We start from the raw sequence: 13,979 nt of genomic DNA, 5'->3' as shown, positions 1-13,979 counted from the left end.
GATTAAAATAATTCTTAGTCACATTTGTAGTACTAAATATATTACTTTGGATTTTTTTTATAAATAAGATATAATATTATTAAACTCAAATAATTAAAAATAATGTGCCCACAGCACAAAAGATTTTATGATTGACTTAAAAATTAACTATAAATTTTATTATTGAATACAAATTGACAATTATTAAACATTATTTATAATAATTATTGTGTCCCGTGTAATATACTAAAATTATTAGGTAGAATTTTTATAATTAAGGTAAAATTATTAAAAATAATGTGTCCACATTACAAAATAAATTATACTTGCCTTAATAATTAATAATTAATAAAAAAAATAAGAAGAGGAAAACATATAAAAGATGTCATACAATATCTTAAATAATGTAAATTAATATAAAATTTAATAATTACTTCGAAATCAAATACATAAAATATTGCAGGAAACATTGACGAGATTTTACTTTTTGGCTCACCTGAGAAGTTTATTAGAAAAATTTACCTTTCGGTCTAATATTTTCCCTACATTTTACACTCTTTGGGTGTCTACGCTTGAAAAAAAATATTATTTTCAATGGTAAAAGTAATATTTAATGTGATACATAGTGATTTTTTTTTACAATAATGTGATACATAGTGATTGATTGTCTATGAACATTAAAAAAAAAAAAAAGTATATGAGTATTTATGAAATTTACAGAACTTATTGTAAAACTTCATAGGAATATTTTGTATATTTAGAGGGGAAAAGTCTGTAAAGAAAGTTAAAAATTTTGAGGTTGGATTGCGCGATTTTAACTATTTATATTTGTAAGAAAAAAATGTATAGAAATTTAATTTTATAGAGTCTAAAAAATAAAAATAAACAAAAATTAAATAAATAAAATAGTTTTTCCCGAAATGGTCCCTTGACTATTCTCAAAATGGTCCCTCAACTATTTCTCAATGTTTATTAGGCTAACAATAGGTAAATGGACGAAAATACCCTCCATTTTAACACTGATTTGACGGAATATGTAACAGAGGACCAAATTGGGTGAATTTTTGAAAGTCGAGGGACCACATTAGGTGCAATTGAAAGTCGAAATGCAAAATTGAGAATGAGCAATAGTCGAGGGACCATTCTGGGAAAAAACTCGATAGTATATAACTTATAACCATCAAGATGTAATTAAATTGGTTTGGTTTGGTTTGTTAAGTCAAGCAGGGAAGAGAGTCGTGTTAGATTTCTCTTCTTCCTTCCATTCATTTATCAGATTTTTGGTCTGATGCATGAGGCTAAATTTGAAAGGGACATTCTTGTTTGGTTTCTTCATGTAATACCCAATGGCAATCACTCGCATCTTGCCAACTTGCTCTTAACTTTCAACAGGATATTCTATCACCAGAACTCCCATTTTTTTTCTCCTCAAATTTATTGAATAAAAAGAATGGAAGAAGAAGATAAAAGAAGAAATTCCCCTCCAGGCTTCATGACAAATTGACAGCTGACTTGGAGTTTCCTCCTAGGGTCACTTCTCTTCATTAATGAAAGTTAACTCCATTTGAAAAAATCATGCATACCCCTCTCTACATACTATTACACAACTACGAGTTTCCCTCAGATTTATTGTACACAAGGAAAACTCGTAATTGTGTAATAGTCGGTGGCAAATTATACCTTGGATCAAGATCTACCTTGCATTGTAGGTCCTAATTCAAAAATAATTTTCAGATTCTGTATTAATTTACACAGTTAACTGTAGGTCCATATCGAATATGTTAACTGAAAGTACATAATTTTTGTTTCAAGATTCACAATGCAATATAAACCTGGTCCATGGTATAACAATTGATAGTCTAAGAGAGTAAAAATCAAACTTGTGACCAGAATTATGTTTCACCACTCGGACATCCCTTTCGGGTCTTCTGTGCTAAACATTAATTTAACCTGCTCTTATGGAGGTAGTACTTAGTACTGGTTCATCAGGCTAAGATATTTTGCTATGAGATCAGATAAGGTCACTCCAACAAACTCTTTGCAGAATTATTGCATATGGCCACACCAATTCCCTGCATTTACTACTCTCTTTCTTTTTGGTAGAATTACATATATAAACCCGTAGTTAAAGTCCTAAAGTTATAGATTTATACAACTGGATTATACAGTTCTTAACATGTATTTACTACTACATTCTAATGAACCATTCATCAATATATATGCAGTAAAGTTTAATTTGTTCATGTTGTGTGGCACCGACATATATATATATATATATATATAGTACGGATGGGAATTGAATAGCAGATTTATTATTGAAAGAGTAGTGAATAGTGATAGATTGAAGAAATTAAATAGGGGCGGGGATAGGGATATGATTGGTGAAAAATTCAATAAATTCTTCATCTATCCATCAATGGAGGAAAAGCAGCTCTGAGATCGAAGCAAACCTTGCTTTTTCACAGGGCTTGATCGCGGCGAATCCAGGCTCCGCAGCAGCAGCTGCTTCACGGCCAGGATGAGGTCCTCCGTCGGGCTCGGCGGCGGCCTCTGAGCTTTGAATTTTTTGCAGAATGTCATGTGGCGGTTCAGAGCCTCTTCGCTGCCAATACGCCGCTCCGACGACGACCTCGCCATCTCGTCCTTCACCGCCTCCGCGCACAGCCCGCATATCCACCGCCCTTGGTTCCGCTCTCGGACCTTCGCTACGTACGCCTCCGTGCACTCTTCTGTCAGTCCGCAGCACTCGCATTTCGCGAACATCACTTCGTTCATCTTCGCCGCCGTCGGCGGCGGCGGCTGAACCGCCGCTCCGTTCCCCTGCGCTGTCGCCTCCTTCCTCATCATCATCGTCTTCGCAGCCATTCTCGGTGAACTCCAAACCCTAACCGCTCTTCCGAAATTTACGCTCTGCATAACAGCACAGAATATTCGAAAATCAAGCACAAAATCAGAATCCTCTGATAAATTCTTAAACCTACACTAAATCTACATGCAAGTTTACACTAAATCTGCAAAAATACGTTTATACATACATTTAGGAGATGATCTGGAGAGAATTTGGCAGTAATCCGAACCGAATTCCTCGAAAACTTGGCGAAAAGATTTTGCAGCAACGATCCTCGATTTCTGTTTGAAAATTATCTTTCTTTCTCCCACTCGCCTTCTTCTTCAACAATCTCGCCGCCGATGATCAGGAGCTTGAAGATCATATACATTTCAGAGAGCCCTGTTTGGCTCCTCGTGCGCGATGACTCTACTCCACCGAACAAAGCTTTTTTCTATCACCGCCGTCGAGAAGATGCAAATATCACTTGGCAGAGAAGCTTCGGGAAGAAACTGGCTGTGACATTGATTTATAGGAAGAAATTATGGTATAAATAAATAAATAATAGGAAATAAAATAAAATAAAGTTAATTAATTACATTTTACAGAGAGACTTTCTACTGTATTGATTACGTTAATGAATTCGACAAAGGTTGTCACCCCCCAATGATTGGTGCTTGGTTGTCAAAGTTCAAATTTTTTTTATGCCACAAAAACCAAACAGAATATGATTTTTTGACATGATAATCATGTTTTACCATATTAATTAGGGTGTATTTTTTTTTTTGAAAACAATTAGGGTGTATTTGGTTGATATGTTTACCAATAAAATAAGGGTTTCATTTCCTTTTTCCTCAACAGCTTCTCTAACTATTTCCATCCTACTACCAAACATGCAAAATACTTTCACCAAAATCCATTATCATTATTAAGACCCATTTCGATTCTGATTCCATGTGCGAACCAAACACACCCTTACTCTCTTTTTGGACCTCCAAAAAAAATAACAAAATTTTTTTTAAAACAAAATTCTCAAAAGCAAACAAATATTCTTAATAATATATAATAAATTCTAAAATAAATTAATAATAGTAATAATGTTCATAATAAGGGTGTCAAAGTGGACCGAAGGTCGCGGGTTGGTCCGCACCCGCCGCACGGTGGGGCGGGTTAAGGTCATAGGAAAGTAGGCTTGTAAATATGCGGCCTAACAAACTTGGCCCGCATTCTGTGGTTTTGTACGGTTGTCATGTGTGTAATGAATTGATATGTCATTTTGAACTTTGCATATTAATATTTTTAGTGTGTTTCATTGTTTTGAATTTAAAAACTTTAAAGTTGAACGACCATGATTTTAATATATTTATTGACTTATTGTTAGACTAAAGTTCGCCGCAATGTTAGTGTTTTTATCCTTGTCATTTATAAAGTTATTTTCACATGACTTAAAAAAAAAAAAAAAAAAAAAAAAAAAAAAAAAAAANAAAAAAAAAAAAAAAAAAAAAAAAAAAAAAAAAAAACTAAAAGCTTGCGAACCCCAGCTCGCGAGCCTAGTGGGTCGGTCCGCAAAAGCGGGCCAGAAATTAGGTCCGTGATGGGGCAGGCGTATTTGGGGGAGGGGGGGTGCTTTGACAATACTTCTTCATAAAATGTAAATATGAATAATTATTAATTGACAGCAAGGAATCTTCTTATCCATTGTAGTCTTCGATTAGGATCAAGCTAGGCTGAGAAAAAAAACCACTCTATTAGGATGATATGTGAGCCTTAACAAAACAAGGTTAATTCATTTCGTTAGAGTCAAACCATCAACCTCTTTTAATGCACGATCAAGCGTCTGAAATATATCCAAATTACAATTGCATGTTATAAATCAAGTGTAGGGGATAGGTTTAAATACCTTAAACCATTTCCATCTATGATATGTAGAGGTAACTAGAACAAGATCAGGATCGTTGAATAAATGATTTCAATGTTTCAAAACAACATTTAATACAATACTAAAGTATCGACTAATAGTTTCCCATGACCTTTGGAAATTGTTTTGAATGATCATATTTTTTACATGATGAGCAATAATATGTAAAAAGATTGCCACTTGCTCATCAGTCATCAACAAACATATTTCTCGTTGACTTTAACCCTCTTATAAGTTGTTGCATTGCACACAAATTTACAAATGCATATCTATTCATCCTAAGTTGAGATACGATATGCATTCTGTACCAGTCTGGTCGCCTTCTCCATTGGAGAGGACGGCCAGACCATAACCTCTGATCTGGTCATCTTCTCCATTGGAGAAGCTCTAGTCACTTGATTATTTCTTTTTTAACTTTTTTTGGTCGCTAGAATTTTTATTCGCTGGAAACCAGAATCTTAAATGACTGCTTATTTCAGGTGAATAACCAGCTATTGGGTTTAGACGCCTCAAACGACAAGTTCGAATGTTCAATTGCACTTTTTTAAAGTTTAAGGATCTAATCACACTTTTGAGTAAAGTTGAATGGTATATTTGATCATTTTTCTTATTATAACTTGTATATACTTTATGCTCTAACCTCAAATATAAATAGTTAAATCTATTGAAATCCATTGCCAAATATGAAGTTTTAAACTTACCCCTTGCCAACTCTACAGACTTTTTCTCCGTATCAGAGCCTTACATACTTTTTTGTCTACCTACTCTAAAGATATTTTCTCCTAGCCTAAACTCTGCATGCTTTTTCCTCCTCCAAGAAAACTCTTTTTTTTTTGCTTGAACTTTATAAACTTCTCCACTGCTTTTCAAAGAGAAAGCGATATCCTTTAAGCTAGTCACTAAAAACACATTTGAATATATATTCATCTCCTGACATGACACTATTTAATTGAGTTTTTTTCTATTTAATTATTGAGTAGATTTTTTTGTATAATCATGATGGTATCATCTTATTCATGGACACTCAATGAAAATAAAGAATTTTATTATCATGTTAAGATATGAACTAGAATAGAATAATAGCATTATTATTGTTGTTGTTGCTGCTAGTGCCAAGACTTCAATATCTAGCTTAGTAATCATGTTATAAACCGAAAGACTACTTTAAAAATAAATAAAATAAAATAAAATAAACCCCAATGATATAAGTCATATAACGTAAAACGACGACAAATGCCTTCTAAGTTTTAAGAGTAATGGTAAATTTTATTCTTAAATCAGTTGCCTTTTAGTATTTATTTTCTTATATGACATTATTTAATCGGTCTTTGAGATCAGCCAATTCATATTATGCGTGTTATTGATACATCAAAAAGTAAACATTAAGACTTAAGAGTACGTTAAATGACCAATCAAATGTTACTTTTCAATATTTAAATACTTAGAATAGTGAAAATGAAATTGAAGTGTTGATATGATTTGAAGTAGCTAGATTATTACGAAATATTACTTTTACTTCTCTGGTAAAAAAAAAAAAAAAAAAATAATAATTAAAAGGATAGACCACTACAAAAGTATTGCAAAATGCCAAAAATGCATTCTTGGTTGGAAAAGACAAAATTCTTTGTCTCGAGGTTCCCACACTCAAAATTTACAGAAATTGTAAAGAAGTTAAATCACACTGACTAAGCGAATCCATAAATGAGAGGCCCTACAAGAAACCCCCCACAATGAGCCCATACGGCTGCCAAAGGCAAATTATTGTATAGACCATGGTCCACACAGCTGTGTGGACCATAATAAAATGTACATTTCTAATGTACTAAATGTATATTATTTTTGTACTGAACATTCAATACAAATAATGTACATTCCCTGAATATAATGTACATTATTTTTATATTAAATGTACATTATTTGATAGTATGGTCCACACAGCTATGTGAACTATGGTCCACGCAATAATGATTGGTTGCCAAAACGCATTCTTAATCACCAACGTACTCCACCTCAATGTGTTACACACCCAATGTTATATTTCTAATTTTACATATGAATACCAACAACCTATTGTCAGCATAACCTTGTAATATGAATATTGAAAGTTTATATTATGTACTTATTTAGTTCACAATCTATTTTTTAAAATTATTTTTAAATTTCATTTTTTGTGTTTTGTAGTACTTTTAATGTAATTTTTAATATATAAATTTTATATACTAATAATAAACTCAATATTATCAAAAAATTGAATTCAAAATAATTTCAATCAAGCTTCATCAAACGAACCAGACACATACAGTGAGAAGGATGGGATATATGATAATAATGTATAGACTGAGCTTACAATATTGATATAATTAATGAACTAAAATGATCATTTTTCCTAATAAAAAGAGTTAATACATGTATTAGTCTCTCGACTATTAAGATTTCACAACTTTGATCCTCAACTTTCAAACTTACTCAATTTCATACTCAATTATGCAATTTTTATTTAAATTAGTCCTTTGTCCAAACCAAAATGATTCTAATGATTAGGACCATTTTTGTTAACAATTGTAAAGTTGGGAATGAAATTGAGCAAGTCTAGAAGATGAAGATTAAAATGATAAAATTCTAATAGTGGAGGGACCAATATATGTATTAATTGTAATAAAAGTTAAAAAGTCCACCTTAATCTAGACCAAACTATAACCCCAAATCCAAAATCATTATCCATAAAAATTTCTTAAACCAAACTCCNTTTTACTTCTCTGGTAAAAAAAAAAAAAAAAAAGTAATAATTAAAAGGATAGACCACTACAAAAGTATTGCAAAATGCCAAAAATGCATTCTTGGTTGGAAAAGACAAAATTCTTTGTCTCGAGGTTCCCACACTCAAAATTTACAGAAATTGTAAAGAAGTTAAATCACACTGACTAAGCGAATCCATAAATGAGAGGCCCTACAAGAAACCCCCCACAATGAGCCCATACGGCTGCCAAAGGCAAATTATTGTATAGACCATGGTCCACACAGCTGTGTGGACCATAATAAAATGTACATTTCTAATGTACTAAATGTATATTATTTTTGTACTGAACATTCAATACAAATAATGTACATTCCCTGAATATAATGTACATTATTTTTATATTAAATGTACATTATTTGATAGTATGGTCCACACAGCTATGTGAACTATGGTCCACGCAATAATGATTGGTTGCCAAAACGCATTCTTAATCACCAACGTACTCCACCTCAATGTGTTACACACCCAATGTTATATTTCTAATTTTACATATGAATACCAACAACCTATTGTCAGCATAACCTTGTAATATGAATATTGAAAGTTTATATTATGTACTTATTTAGTTCACAATCTATTTTTTAAAATTATTTTTAAATTTCATTTTTTGTGTTTTGTAGTACTTTTAATGTAATTTTTAATATATAAATTTTATATACTAATAATAAACTCAATATTATCAAAAAATTGAATTCAAAATAATTTCAATCAAGCTTCATCAAACGAACCAGACACATACAGTGAGAAGGATGGGATATATGATAATAATGTATAGACTGAGCTTACAATATTGATATAATTAATGAACTAAAATGATCATTTTTCCTAATAAAAAGAGTTAATACATGTATTAGTCTCTCGACTATTAAGATTTCACAACTTTGATCCTCAACTTTCAAACTTACTCAATTTCATACTCAATTATGCAATTTTTATTTAAATTAGTCCTTTGTCCAAACCAAAATGATTCTAATGATTAGGACCATTTTTGTTAACAATTGTAAAGTTGGGAATGAAATTGAGCAAGTCTAGAAGATGAAGATTAAAATGATAAAATTCTAATAGTGGAGGGACCAATATATGTATTAATTGTAATAAAAGTTAAAAAGTCCACCTTAATCTAGACCAAACTATAACCCCAAATCCAAAATCATTATCCATAAAAATTTCTTAAACCAAACTCCCTTAATTATATCTTCCCCAAACTTACCTAACCCAGATGCACTTATCTAGCTGGCGCCATTTTGCGGCTAATCCAACATGACAGTGAGATGACCCCTACGTGAGTTTGATAGCGCATGGGTCACCACCCTCCCTGTAATGACATAAAAGTCCCTTTCAATGGCCAGTGGGCCTTTTTGTTTCTTCTAGTACTACGTTGTTTTCTTTTGGTGTTTTATCGGTTTAGAAAATATTACATGTAATCTTATTTTTTACTTTCAATTTTCTAATTTTCACATATTTTCACATATAAATGGTAATGTAGACATTTGTATTAGGAATTAAATGAAAAAAAAGTAGTTTATTAGTGTCTACCACATCAAAGAGAAATTTATAAAGTAAGATTAAAAATTCATTTAGTAGAGCTATATCTTTTTACTAGAAAAATAGTTTTCCTTTCGTATCTTTTATGAGCAATACTAAGTGACAATGGTCCACACAGCTGTGTGAATCACCGTAAAAAATAACGTTATTTTGATGTTAAGAAAATGCCTCTGCTCTGCGTGTTAGAATAATGAATATTATGGATAATATAATATATTTTATGAGTTAAAATAATGTACTTTATATGTGTTAAAATAATGAATTTTTTGAGATAAGAAAATGTATTTTATGAGTTCGAATAATGTACTTTATGTGTTAGAATAATGAAATTTATGAGGTAAGATAATATATTTATGAGTTAGAATAATGTACTTTATGTGTTAGAATACTGTACTTATTGTATTTTTGGACCGCGATCCACGGTCCACGCAATAATGGTTGTATTAAGGGTCACACTTGTGTGACTATCTCATGGACTCTCATTCGTGAAACGAGTCGGGTCAGGTCGGGTCAATATAAATTGTATTAAAAGTGTAAGTAACAGTTTCATATACTATATCTAAATGCAAGTAAAATGTATTAAAAATGCAACAAATAATGTACACTAAGCATCAATATTAAGTGCACATAACGTTATCATTAGTTGCACCAAACAATATCATTAAGTGCACCAATGTCAAAGACGTTATCATTAGGTACACCAATGTTAAAAAGGTAAATGACTTGCACTCTTAAGTGATTTTACTTGCACTTTTAATTGCACACTTGCATTAGTTACTTCCACTTTTAACACACGTTACTTGCACCAAAGTTTGAGTTATTTACAAAAATATCACCGCGTCTTTTTAAAAAAAAAATTACATTTGATCAATTAAATCTAGATATGTAGACGACTGCGATTGGTTCTCAGTTCTTTCCTAGGCATTCATTCTCACCTGAGCGCCCCCTATATATATACATGTGTGTGTATGTGTGTGTGAGAGAGAGAGAGAGAGAGTGAGAGAGAGAACGAGTTGCCTAGGAAAGAACTAAGAACCACTCACAGTCGTCCACGTGTCCAGATCTAACGGATCAGATGTAATTAAAAAAAATATGGTGACATTTTGTAAATACTTTAACATTGAAGTGCATGTAATTAAATTGTGTTAAAAGTGCAAGTAAGGTTGTCCTCATCCTAGCAAGTCTTCCACTTGCTAGGTGAGGTGGCCATTGATGTGGAATTTTATTTTATTTTTGTTTATTTTTTTTGGCCAGGTGTCTTGCAAGCTTTCTAATTAAGAAAGCTTACTAAGACTGACAAAGGCTGCCGCATGGCAGCTACGACAGCCTTTGTGTACATTTTTTTTAAAATTTCTTTTTAGTTATTATATTATTATTTGGTTATTATATTTATAATATAATATGAAAGTGGGACCACTTTTGAAAGTGAGAGAATATTGCAGTGATGTAGAACAAATAGTGAAGAATTTGTAAATTTGATGATGTGGAAGTGGGACCCATTTTAGAAAGTAAGAGAAATTTCAAGGTTAAGGATAGCCTAACAGTTTCATATAGTGCACCTAAGTGCAACTAAAATGTATTAAAAGTGCAACAAATAAGGTACACTAAGCATCAATATTAAGCGCACCTAGCGTTATCATTAGTTGCACTAACCGTTATCATTAAGTACGCTATCATTAAGTGCACTAATGTTAACTAGGTAAATTACTTTCACTTTTTATTTGTAAACTTGTACTAGTTACTTGTACTTTTAACACATTTTATTTGGACCAAAATTTGAGTTATTTATTAAAATGCCACCGCGCCGTTTTTACTTTTTAAAATTACATCTGATTCGTTAAATCTGGACACGTGGACGACTGCGATTGGTTCTTAGTTTTTTCCTGGACACACCTTCTCACCTGAGCACGCCCCTATATGTGTGTGTGTGTGTGCGCGCGCTCAAATGCAACCGCGCCTTCTCGTGCGGTCAATGCGGCCGCGCCTTCTCGTGCAGTTGGTGCAGCCGCTTGAAATATACACTACTAATATTAACAAAATACACCACTAGTGTTAGGAAAATGCACAACAATAAAAATGCACAAATATACCAAAAAACTCACAATATCCAAAATAATGCACCACACCTAATTGTGCATTTTCGAAAACTGTGTAGTGTTTTTATGCATACCTAATTGTGCGTTTTATTGATGATGCGTACCTAATGGTGCATATTTGTATTGTGCATTTCCTAACATTGTGCAGTGTATATTTGCATACTTAGTGGTGCGGCCGCACTAACCGCATATTAAGGTGCGATCACCTTAATATATATATATATATATATATATATATATATATTATTGAAATTAAATTATGTTAATTATTAAAAAGTTAATTATAATTTATACTTTCTATAATTTTAATTTTATTACATATTTCTACCATTTTTAAATTATATATATTATTTGTATATTTATAAAGTTAAAATTTTTGAAAAAATATAAAGTGACAGTAAATATCAATACATTTTGCATCAAATATGCACAATCAATCATGTATACTTTTGATATTGTATACCAAGTAGCGTTGGGACAAGAGTTTACAGAAGTTGGTATAATCCCAAAAGCATGCATGATTGTAACTGATGCAAAAGTTACTAGGCCAATCTGAATTGTAGTGTTTTTCAAAAATTTATAATTTAGAACCTAGAAAGTTATAATTATGGAAATTATAAATTTAGAAATCAAAAGTTCAAAACTAATACAACTTACAAAGTTATTTTTAGGCAACAAGTTTAAAAAAATGAAAAAGTTAGAAATAACTTAAGCTTTAATTAGTGCCAAAGACCTTGTAGTCTAGTGACACCTAGTTGCAGTACTCTTTAAGTTTCATTTGGTTGAAAAAGTAATTATGAACAGATACTACATTATAAAAGAGTCAATAGTAGTCAAAAAGAAAAAAAAAAAAAAAAACTTAGCACTATCCAATTTACAGAGAGGTGACTTGGCATAACATTATAGCACGTGGACTAATTCTAAATTGCGACAATAGTTTATCATGTGACATTATTGCATTAATAACTCAAGAACAATCCTTTATATTCATCACAACTAACTTTATCACTTAGAATTGAAGTTTTGGTAGGGATTCTTGATCACTAACTTGAAAATTACATATCCATCCCCACATCAATTTTCCTTTGAAACAATGTCTAACACCACAACTCAGCATGACAGCAAGTATTCAAGCCAATTAGGTTCTACATATAGTGCAGATTGCAATGCGATAACCAAATAACATGTTTGAGAACTACACATGTCTTTGAAAAGTATATATTTTCGCAAATACAATTTATTAATATGTCAAAAAAGATATGATAAAATAAGAATATGTATAGTAAATCTCTAACATAGGCTATGTTTGGCAAACCTAGCTGAAACGGTAGCTGAAATCTGAAAAGTAGCTGAAAGTTGAAAAGCTATAAGCTCGAAGCTGAAATCTGAAAAGCTGTTAAGCTCGCTGTTATGCTCAAAAGTGTTTGGTAAAATTAGCTTTTTGATAAGTTGTTAAATGTAAAAAGACTAAAAAGGACATATTCATAAAAGTTAAAGGCTCTGTTTGGCAGAGCTTATTTAGGAGCTTATAGCTTATTTTAAGCTACTAATAAGCTATAAGCTCTGTTTGGTAATATTCTAAAAATAAGCTAGTAGCTTAAAATAAGAGCTTATTTTGAAACGCTACTTGGGGTAGCTTTTCAAAATAAGCTAGTAGCTTTTTAATTTTTTCCATCTTTATCCTTATTATTTTAAATAAATGACATCCTTTACCCCTCTCAATTAAAACCTTTTTGACATTTTTTTTTCATTATGTTTGGTTGTAATTTCAGTTTGATATTTATATTTGAACATTAATTTTTGTATGAACTAATTTTATGAATTATAAATATTTTTTTTACTTTATATATTTTCAAATATATGTTCTTACTTTATATTTTATTTAAATATATTGATTTCATTATTTTATATTTTAATCTATAAACAAACCTATTTAAATTTAAAATTATTTAAATTGTATGAAGATGTGCTTTTTAGTCTTTTTACATTTATCAGCTTATCAAAAAGCTAATTTTACCAAACACTTTTAAGCATAACAGCTCTTCAGATTTCAGCTTCGAACTTATAGCTTTTCAATTTTCAGCTACTTTTCAGCTTTCAGGTACATTTTCAGCTTGGTTTGCCAAACATAGCCAAATAGTTTTAAATTTAAATAGGTTTGTTTACCTATTAAAATATAAAATAATGAAATCAATATAATTTAATAAAATATAAAGTAAGAACATATATTTGAAAATATATAAAGAAAAACAATTATAATTCATAAAATTAGTTCATATAAAAATTATTGTTCAAACACAAATATCAAATTAAAATTACAACGAAACATATTGAAGAAAAAAGGCCAAAAGAGTTTTAATTGAGAGGGATAAATGATGTCATTTATATAAAATAATAAGGATAAAGATGGAAAAAATTTAAGAAGCTACTAGCTTATTTTTTAAAAGCTACTTGAAGTAGCGTTTCAAAATAAGCTCTTATTTTAAGCTACTAGCTTATTTTGAGAACATTACCAAACAAAGTTTATAGCTTATTAGTAGCTTAAAATAAGTTATAAGCACCTAAATAAGCTCTGTCAAACACAGCCATAGGAAATGATCAAATAGCATGACATGAAGGTATATTATTAATATTTTTTTGTGAGAACATGAAGGTATATTATATTTGTTTATTTATTCTTTGTTTGTGGGAAATTAAACAACCTACCTACTTTTGATTTACCAATTATATATTCATGATTAATCACTTTGATTCTTACCGTTCAAAATTATAAAATGCATAGCTATTTAATTGTAAGCTAAGATTCAAATATTTAGA

The 13,979-nt window shown here is 30.9% G+C and overlaps 1 protein-coding gene across 1 annotated transcript; it reads right to left on the bottom strand.

Annotated features, from left to right (window-relative positions):
- Positions 1-2,150: 2,150 nt before the first annotated feature.
- On the bottom strand, positions 2,151-3,313 carry LOC116006225. The gene is made up of 2 exons (XM_031246521.1): positions 3,015-3,313; positions 2,151-2,889 (listed from the first exon to the last, which is right to left on the bottom strand). Exon 2 carries the CDS (start codon positions 2,842-2,844, stop codon positions 2,386-2,388), a length of 459 nt encoding a protein of 152 aa, XP_031102381.1. The 5' UTR covers positions 2,845-2,889; positions 3,015-3,313; the 3' UTR covers positions 2,151-2,385.
- Positions 3,314-13,979: the final 10,666 nt, after the last annotated feature.

Source organism: Ipomoea triloba, chromosome 15, assembly GCF_003576645.1.
Source record: "Ipomoea triloba cultivar NCNSP0323 chromosome 15, ASM357664v1".
NCBI lineage: Eukaryota > Viridiplantae > Streptophyta > Magnoliopsida > Solanales > Convolvulaceae > Ipomoea > Ipomoea triloba.
The sequence above is the reverse complement of the archived record's forward strand: the minus strand, read 5'-3'. Positions and strand labels throughout refer to the sequence as shown.

What these genes read in the sequence shown, in the direction of transcription:
- LOC116006225 (XM_031246521.1), bottom strand. Translation starts at nt 2,844, where the DNA reads ATGGCTGCGAAGACGATGATGATGAGGAAGGAGGCGACAGCGCAGGGG.